Source organism: Neophocaena asiaeorientalis, unplaced genomic scaffold (assembly GCF_003031525.2).
Source record: "Neophocaena asiaeorientalis asiaeorientalis breed wild unplaced genomic scaffold, Neophocaena_asiaeorientalis_V1.1 scaffold57, whole genome shotgun sequence".
In the NCBI taxonomy this organism is placed as follows: Eukaryota; Metazoa; Chordata; class Mammalia; order Artiodactyla; family Phocoenidae; genus Neophocaena; species Neophocaena asiaeorientalis.
In genome coordinates, this window is record NW_020172731.1 from 2,057,509 (window position 1) to 2,066,707 (window position 9,199).

At 42.6% G+C, this 9,199-nt stretch overlaps 1 protein-coding gene across 5 annotated transcripts in view; it reads left to right on the top strand.

The window, feature by feature from the left end:
* The window catches only part of NNT (nicotinamide nucleotide transhydrogenase), a 93,200-nt gene that overhangs the window by 26,492 nt on the left and 57,509 nt on the right, over nucleotides 1-9,199 (top strand). For all 5 annotated transcript variants that reach the window (XM_024740338.1, XM_024740336.1, XM_024740339.1 and 2 more), the window contains one exon: nucleotides 457-644. In XM_024740338.1, coding sequence (XP_024596106.1) covers nucleotides 457-644 — 188 coding nt within the window. The remainder of the gene's footprint in view (nucleotides 1-456; nucleotides 645-9,199) is intronic.

Here is a 9,199-nt window from a genome sequence, read left to right on the forward strand (position 1 = left end):
GAGGACTAGGGGCAAAAATCACTTTGTAACAATATTTCTAAATAAAAGAGTCGCTTATGTGGGAAAAGTCCCCATAAGTGAAGGCCTCAACTTGAGTGATTTGAATGATGTCAAATCTGAACGTAGGTCAGATCTCACATCATCAACAGTGGGACTACTGTCAAGAAACTCTACTAACTGATGACTGGAGTTGGCAGTAGTGAAATTCCTTTTGTAACTTAACTAAGTAAGAGTTGGAATTTCCTATAGTTTTTTTTTTTTTCCAGAAAAAAATATTATCATAAGGGTGTTACCTGCCTTTAGAAAAAAATTCAAACGGTCTGGTCAGAGACCTCAAAAGAAAGTTTCTACTTTTGAATACATAGAGTTTTCTTAAAAATGTGTATGTAAATGATGATCTTGATTTCTGTATTAAGGACCTGAAATGACCACTGCTTTCCCTTCAATAATCACCAGGGCCGCAGCTTTGGAGCAGTTCAAGTCTCTGGGTGCTGAGCCCTTAGAGGTGGACTTGAAGGAATCTGGTGAGGGCCAAGGAGGATATGCAAAGGAGATGTCCAAAGAGTTCATTGAGGCTGAAATGAAGCTATTTGCTCAGCAGTGCAAGGAGGTGGATATCCTTATCAGCACAGCACTTATTCCAGGTGTGTCATTACATCAGTGGTTATCGATAAAGCACTTTTACTAATGATACTTTAAAATGAGGGTGAATAATTGTTTAACGTTTGCATTTCTTTAAGTAAAGATTGATTTACTTTCTAGAGAATGAGAAAGCACATGAAAGGCAGAAAAGACAAAATCACTGTGGCCCCTGGACAAACACGGTCATTAATAATTTGTATATTTTCTTCCAGTCTTCTGTGTATTTTTTATCTATGTTCATAGATCATATTCTGTGTACAGTATTATATTTGTAAGCAGTTTGCTTTGTTTACACCCTTGATAATTGTTTTTTAGTTTATTTCTGTTCTCTTTGTTAAGATACTACATTTCTATTGTAGGAAATCCAAACAGCACTGAAAAATATGAAAGAAAAAGTACAGATTGGAAGTTCTACCAGAGTGACCATTATTAATATATATTTTTAAAAACTTATTTATAATTTTTAAAATTTTACTTATTTATTTATTTATCTTTGGCTGTGTTGGGTCTTCCTTGCTGCGCGTCGACTTTCTCTAGCTGCCGCGAGCCGGGGCTACTCTTCGTTGTGGTACGCGGGCTTCTCATTGTGGTGGCTTCTCTTATTGCGGAATACGGGCTCTAGGCGCGCAGGCTTCAGTAGTTGTGACTTGTGGGCTCCAGAGCACAGGCTCAGTAGTTGTGTTGCACAGGCTTAGTTGCTCTGCAGCATGTGGGATCTTCCCGGACCAGGGCCCGAACCTGTGTCCCTTGCATTGGCAGGCAGATTCTTAACCACTGCACCACCAGGGAAGTCCCATTATTAATATTTTGATGATCTTTTTTTTTTTGTTTTTTTTTTTTTTTTTTTTTTTTTTGGTATGCGGGCCTCTCACCGCTGTGGCCTCTCCCGTTGCAGAGCACAGGCTCCGGATGCGCAGGCCCAGCGACCATGGCCCACGGGCCCAGCCGTTCCGCGGCATGCGGGATCCCCCCGGACGGGGGCACAAACCCGCGTCCCCAGCATCAGCAGGCGGACCCTCCACCACTGTGCCACCAGGGAAGCCCTGATGATCATTTTTTTATACATGAGAAAGAGAGGGGGACTTTGTGTGTGTGTATATATACTTATGGAATTTCCCGTATATATTTTTTACTAAAGGTTATGATGCTTTGTTACTTTGTAATTACTTCCTTTGACTTGTTTGGTCTTTGCAATCAAATCATGAGCTCTTTGATGGCAGGAATTACTTTTTAGTCCTTTACAACATCCTCTTCTAAAGAATAGATGCTTGATGTCAAACCAGCCAGCATTTATTAATCAGTAATAAACAGTAAACAGTAGCTTGATCTAGCAAGATTTGGGAGTGAAGAAACTCTCTACCTTTTATATTCCTATCTCCTCTCCTGTCCTTTGCTTCTGTTAGTAAATAATGAATACCATGCTGACTCTAATTTTTTTCCCTTTCTAAAAGAAAGTGGGCCAGATAATGAGAACTTACAGGGTTCGCGTTACTTGTGTTCGATCCTCCTAAAGGAGCCTTGCTTTCTCTAGGGGACCGTGGAAAATTAGGAGAAGCTGCTTTGTCATGAGGTTCTGGGAAAGGAGAAATCCTCTTCTGGCACCCCCTTCCCCCAATCTGGCTGATATACACCCAGGGGCAGGAAGCTGATTGGCAGCATATCTGTGAGCTTGTGGGGGAAAACGTGCCTTTCAGGCTCTTCTTTTTGTCCTCTGTTTACCCATGTGATACCCAGTGGGTGAGCTCTTCTCTCCAGACATCCCTATCCCACCGGAGCTGGCTAGATGAAGCAGACAGCGGGAGAGTGACATGGGCTCAGCCCCTAGAAGAATCTGTGTGTGTGTGTGTGGAAATGAGGCTGGGGTTGGTTACTGGAGGTGGGTGCAGATCAGACAAGGCAGGGGCCACAGGTGGTGTTTGAAATCTGCCAGCGACAGTAGGACTCATGGACAGGTGGTGGCAGGAGAGCACTTCAGGATTCATCCTTTCCTTTTGTGGCGGTGGCTTCTGGCTCAGCTGTTGCAGGTGGCTTTGAAGGAAGGATGGGGTGGCTTTTGCTGTAGCCACCATTTGACCTTTGAAAGGTAGTTGCCTGTTGGGGAGATGAGCTGGGAACTGACTGGATGTAACAAGTGGCCAGTAGAGGGTGCTAAAGCATTTACTCATGCAGTAAATGGTGAAGCCCTGAAAGCCCTGAAGCTAGTAGTTTGAAATCATTCTCTTTATAAAGAACTGAGTAGATCCACAGACATAGAAAACAAACTTATGGTTACCAAAGGGGAAGAGGGTAGAGGGATAAATTAGGAGTTTAGGATTAACATATACATACTACTGTATATAAAATAGATAACCAACAAGGACTTACTGTATAGCACAGGGAACTCTACTCAGTATTTTGTAATAACCTATGAGGGAAAAAGTCTGAAAAAGAATATCTATATCTATATATCTATATATAAGAACTGAATCACTTTGCTCTACACCTGAAACTAACACAACATTGTAAATCAACTAAACTTCAATAAAAAAATAAAATAATAAAAAATAGAAAAAATAAAATATATGTCACTAGGTTAAAAAAAGAACTGAGTATACTTTGGATATAGTATATAGAATTATTATTGATGGTAAATCTTAAAGTAAGTTATAGAACTCAAGACTTCTTGTATAAAACACATATGGACTTTTAGGACCTACTCCCCATAGTATCTTTTTTTTTTTGAACAAAAAAAGGGCATGTGAACAGTTGACTAAAATTTAACCTCTTATTTATTTATTTTGCGGTACGCGGGCCTCGCACTGTTGTGGCCTCTCCCATTGCGGAGCACAGGCTCCGGACGCGCAGGCTCCACGGCCATGCTCCGCGGCATGTGGGATCCTCCCGGACCGGGGCACGAACCCGTGTCCCCTGCATCGGCAGGCGGACTCTCAACCACTGTGCCACCAGGGAAGCCCTAACCTCTTATTTTTTATAAGTAGTTTACAGTAAGTGTACCTTAGCAGCAGTTCAAATTATATGATAGTGTTAAAGAGGACTTGTTTTTTTTTTTTTTTTTTTTTAAAGGACTTGTTGAAGAAGTATTACGAGTCTGTTCTGCTGAGCCTTTCCTGTTTTCAGTCTTTTCTGAAGCCATCTGGTCAAAGCACTTTAAACTTGCACAAAGTCCCTGACCAGTGGATTGACCCAGAGTTCATACTCACAAGGCTGATTTGAAAAGCACCTTTCTGTTACTTTTTTGGTAAGCCCCCCCAAAAGAGAAAAGCTAATTTGAATATAATAAGGAAGATGATCTTTTTAAAGGTCTTACATATCCCTAGGGGACTGAAACCTGAAAACCTCTGAGCATTAAAAAAAAAAACAAACTGAAAAGATTATATAAAGGGCATTATATATATATATGCCCTTTGAAAAACAGTGTCCTTGGCATTGTACCCTTACTGGTGTTGGTCCTGAGCCTTTGCATAAGTCACCTGATGGTGTGTCTTGCTTGTGAAAGACTCCTGGAGCAGAAGTTGTTCTAAAGTTTTCCTTGAGTGGATCCAAAGGGGATTAAGTTAAATGTCAGAAGTTCTCCAAGTTGCAATTCCTTAGACCGAGATCCTCACGGCTGTACTGAAGACCTGGCATGGATAACAACGTTGAGAGAGGAACATGGGCAATGAGCTCGCTTCAGGTAGCAATCCTGCAGAGCTGGTAAATTTTCATTCCTCCTAGGCACACGTCAGTCAGTGGGCTTGGACACACAATAATGTTGTACTCGTGAGGATCCTAGGTAAAATGAAACGTTTCTGTAGCTAGCTACTTATTATGCTGCCTGGTGTCTTGTACCATTGTCTAGACCCCCTCAATTGGGTTGGGCGATGGATGCAGGGCTAGCATTTCACTTAGTGCAGGTAACTTCAAGAGAGGGCCTAGCGGACAGTCTCATTTTGTGGTGCTGTGCCCACGAGGGAAAGCTCCCAACCTTCCTGTCCAGCTCCGTGACCTTTAGGGTTACCACTAAAAAGTTCGGCAGCCCTCCTCTCTGATAACGTTCAGGCTGTGCTCATAATCTTTTCCAGTAAACCTTTTGAGACACAGGAGATTTTTTCAGCATTCTTATTGTTCTGAAACCCTTTTAGAGAGACTTTTCATAGACTTGGAAGGTTTAATCAGGAAGAACCTGAATCAGGTTGAGAATCTAATTCGTAGATTAGGGATTACGGGATGGGGGTGTGAGGAGGAATCACAGTGGTTTAGCAGTGATTGTGTGTTAGGCAAATTTTGCCTAAATTCCTGTGAGAATTAGGAGTACTGTGGGACAGAGACAACTCTCTCCATTTAGAACCTTTCCTGATGACGCCTAATTAAAAATCATAAGCGTCATAGGGTCATCTGGCTTTCCTGCTCTCCCCTTCCCCACCTCAGGCCCTGCCCTCATTTCGTAATTGAATCATAGCTCCTGGAAAGCCTGGGGTTTTGCTTAGTAATGACAGTAACTTGGACCACTCAGGTTCCCAGCATCATTAGGTAAAGGCATCTAAAGTCCTCAGGATTGGATCACCTCCCCTCCCTCCCCACCCCACCCTTACCGGTGCCCTAAATTTTGCACCCTGTGGTAAGGTATTTCTCGCCTTTCAGTTTCTAGTCCTGATTGAGCTTTTGGATCTCATGTGAAACTCATGTCTTGCTCTCTGGGCCTGATTTCAGTCATGCTCGCTGCTATTATCTGCACAAGGAGGCCAAGGACTTTCAGGCCTTGCACGTATTGTTCCTTCTCTTTGGAATGCTGTCCCTGCCCTTCCCTGCCTTTTTTTTTTTTTTTTTAACATCTTTATTGGAGTATAATTGCGTTACAATGGTGTGTTAGTTTCTGCTTTATAACAAAGTGAATCAGTTATACATATGTTCGCATATCTCTTCCCTCTTGCATCTCCCTCCCTCCCACCCTCCCTATCCCACCCCTCCAGGTGGTCACAAAGCATCAAGCTGATCTCCCTGTGCTATGTGGCTGCTTCCCACCAGTTATCTATTTTACATTTACTTATAGTATATATAAGTCCATGCCTCTCTCTCACTTCATCCCAGCTTACCCTTCCCCCTCCCCGTGTCCTCAAGTCCATTCTCTAGTAGGTCTGTGTCTCTATTCCCTGTCTTTTGAAGTCCTACTGAGCTCAGTAGTTTCTCCAGAGTTCCTGCCGTCTCCTGCTCCGTAGTAAACCCTCTTTTTTCTGCATTCATAGCATTTGCCCGTGCCTCAAATTCCAGTAGTTCTCAGTCTCACTGCCCTCTAGTTGCCCTGTCTCATCTCTGCCACGAGGGTGCTTACCAGGGAGCCTTGTGTACAGCTGTGGCTCAGCAGATGTTCCTGAGCTAATGTGGGTTCCTTCCTTAGTTCTCAGTTGGTACAATCCCCTTTATTTTTCTGGTGCTATCCAAGAAAGAACACTCTTGGATAGGAATACTGCAGAGGCTAGTTTAAGACTGGGAAGCTAGCTTTCTTAAATTTTCAAAGGTAGGACACTTGCCACGTTTGCAGTTTGAGGTGTTGAGCTAGGCCTCTCAGGAGATAGAATTAGGAAGTAGTGGGAAGGTCTGTTCAGGAGTTAGAAAGTGTACTATCATCCAGGAGGGAAGATATTCATTGCTTGATTATAAATTATGATCCCTTAGGCCATATATCCTTGGGCCTCTTTTTAGGTATGATCCAGATTAGGGTAACAGTCCTTTTTATTTTTATCTATATCAGATAGGGTCTATAGTATACACCCATCAAAGGAGCTTTGTGGCAATTTTGCATGACTCTGGAGAATTGGGAGGGAGTGTTTTCCCTTGATATACAAGGGCCTCACACATGTGAGACCAAACCTGAGGGATCTCACAGTCTCCTGGAAAATCAACATTGGTTTTGCATTGGATGCTGCCTGTCTCTTTGAAGCCATCTTTCATATGGAGTAGAAATATAGTACAAAAGAGTAACTTTCCGTAGTAATTTTTTTTTTTCTTTGCGGTACGTGGGCCTCTCACTGTTGTGGCCTCTCCTGTTGTGGAGCCCAGGCTCCGGACGCGCAGGCTCAGCGGCCATGGCTCACTGGCGCAGCTGCTCCTTGGCATGTGGGATCTTCCCGGACCGGGGCACGAACCCGTGTCCCCTGCATCGGCAGGTGGACTCTAAACCACTGCGCCACCAGGGAAGCCCTCCATAGTAATTTTCACACTTGTTCTTTTAGGCAAGAGAATAATTGATATAGCAGTATACTCTTCGTTTGTGAAATTCCACAAAGATAATATTGTTTTGATAACTACACAAGGACTTTCTCTAAAGTAAAGCTTTATTTTTCAGATTATTCTTTTCATTCTGTAAACATTGTGGTCTTACAGGACAGTGATAGATCAGGGATTTTCAACTTTTTTTGAATTATTTTACTTTCTTTTACTGACTAATCTGATTCATCTACCATCCTCTCCTCCTTTAAATGCATTGTATGATTGTATGGAATTTTGTAATATTTCTTGTACAGAGTTTCATTTGTTTTGAGAATTTGGAAGGACAGAGAAAAATACTTAAATGTTGCAACATCAAGGGCTGGTAACCACAGGCTGTCTATACACGTCTTGGTAACTTTCAACAGAGGCAGGGCAACTTGTCATCAAGAGGAAGATGCCAAAACTGTGGAGTTTTCCATCGTCATTTATCAATCTTGACTATTTAGAGTGTGTTTGAGCACATTTAGTGAGTGACTGGGCCAAATTTAACAATGACCTGGTAGGAAGATTTATGGCCCAGAATTATCTTCTGGTTTGGTCTGTTATTTCTCCCAAAGTATGTTGCAAGATTGGAAAGCACTGTGCTTCCCTCTGTGGCAGTCCCTGAGTTGAAAAGGATTGGGAGACTGAGGCTGTCCCGTCTCTGGTGAAACAGCACCCAATAGATAGAGTTACAGCTACAACCAGCACTTTCCACCATGGGCATTTCTGTTCTTCCTTATTTCCACTTTCTCTATACTTTCTTATGCCTCAGTATTAGCTAGGATGGTCTAGCTGCTAAAACAAATTCACGCAAAAGCTCAGACATTATAGAAATTCACTTCTTGCTCAGTTAACAGTAATAGGTGGTTGACGCATTGGAGGGCAGCTCTCCTTCAGGTGGTCCTCTGGGGATTCAGGTACAGCAATGTTGTCATCAATGTTATGAGGCCGTGAAGGTCGCTCAGGGCGCTGTCTCTGTTCCAGCCAGCTAGAAGTAAAGGGCCAAGGAGGAGTGTGCATGGGATGCCCAGAAGTGGCATACACCACCCCTGCTCACATTTCTTCTGCTAAAGACCTAGTCACATGGCCAAACCTAACTACGAAGGAGGCTGGGAATGGTTGTCTAACTGTGCCCCCAGGAATAAGAGAACATTGTATTAGTTTGCTAAGGGTGCCATAACAAGATCTCACAGACTGGGGAGCTTAAACGACAGAAATTAATTTTCTCACAGTCTGGAGCCTAGAAGTCCAAGATCAAGGTTTCTTTTGAGGCTTCTCTCCTGGGCTTGTAGAGGGCCTCTTCTTGCTGTGTCCTCACATGGTCTTGGTGTCTTTTTTGTGTCCACATTTTCTCTTGTTTTTAAGGATACCAGTCAGATTGGATTAGGGCCCACCCTGATGGCCTCATTTGATGTAATCATCTCTTTAAAGACTCTATCTCTAAATATAGTTGTATTCTGAGTTACCGGGGGTTAGGGTTTCAACACGTGAATTTTTCTGGGGACACAATTCAGCCCGTAACAAATGTGGATTTTGGTGAGGAACTAAAAGCTTCTTTCCTCTTCCCCAGTTTTTAATATTATCTGCTTATGTTTAATCCATTCTTTGGCAATCAGATCATGGATTTAGAACCAGACAGAGTAGATTCAAATTCCAGTTCCACTGCTTAACAGCTGTGGCTCTCTGAACCTCAGATTCCTCATTTCGGAAAAGGAAGTAAACCTTTTTATGTTGCAGAGTTGTTTTGAGGACTACATGAAGAAAAAAGCCCACTGTAGGGCCTGGCACATAGAGCATTAGCATAATCACCTTTCTTCCATTGGTGATGCTTGGTCTTGCAAATGGTATCCAGACTGAAAAGCTTATTGACTGTTGCAATAGAAAGTCCAGACATTCTTGAGCATTATGTGGCATGTCAAAGATGTTCTCTGAAATCATCAGGCTTATGGACATACTCATGAAGTTACAAAAACATTGCCATTAGGTGGTAATCTAGCATGGATTTCACTGTGGAAAACGATGGCTTAACTTGCTTTTTATCTGACTTTTCTGAAGATATCTATTTCATTAAGGCTTTTCTGTCAATCTCATTCTGACCTAAGTTTTTGGGTTTTTAAAAAAATTTTATTTATTTATTTTTGGCTGCGTTGGGTCTTTGTTGCTGCGTGCGGGCTTTCTCTAGTTGCGATGAGCGGGGGCTACTCCGCTCTTTTAAAAAATAACCTCCTGGGTTATTTTTTAAATAACCTCTTTTCTCTTTTAAAAAATAACCTCCTGGGCTCCCCTGGTGGCGCAGTGGTTGAGAGTCCGCCTGCCGATGCAGGGGACA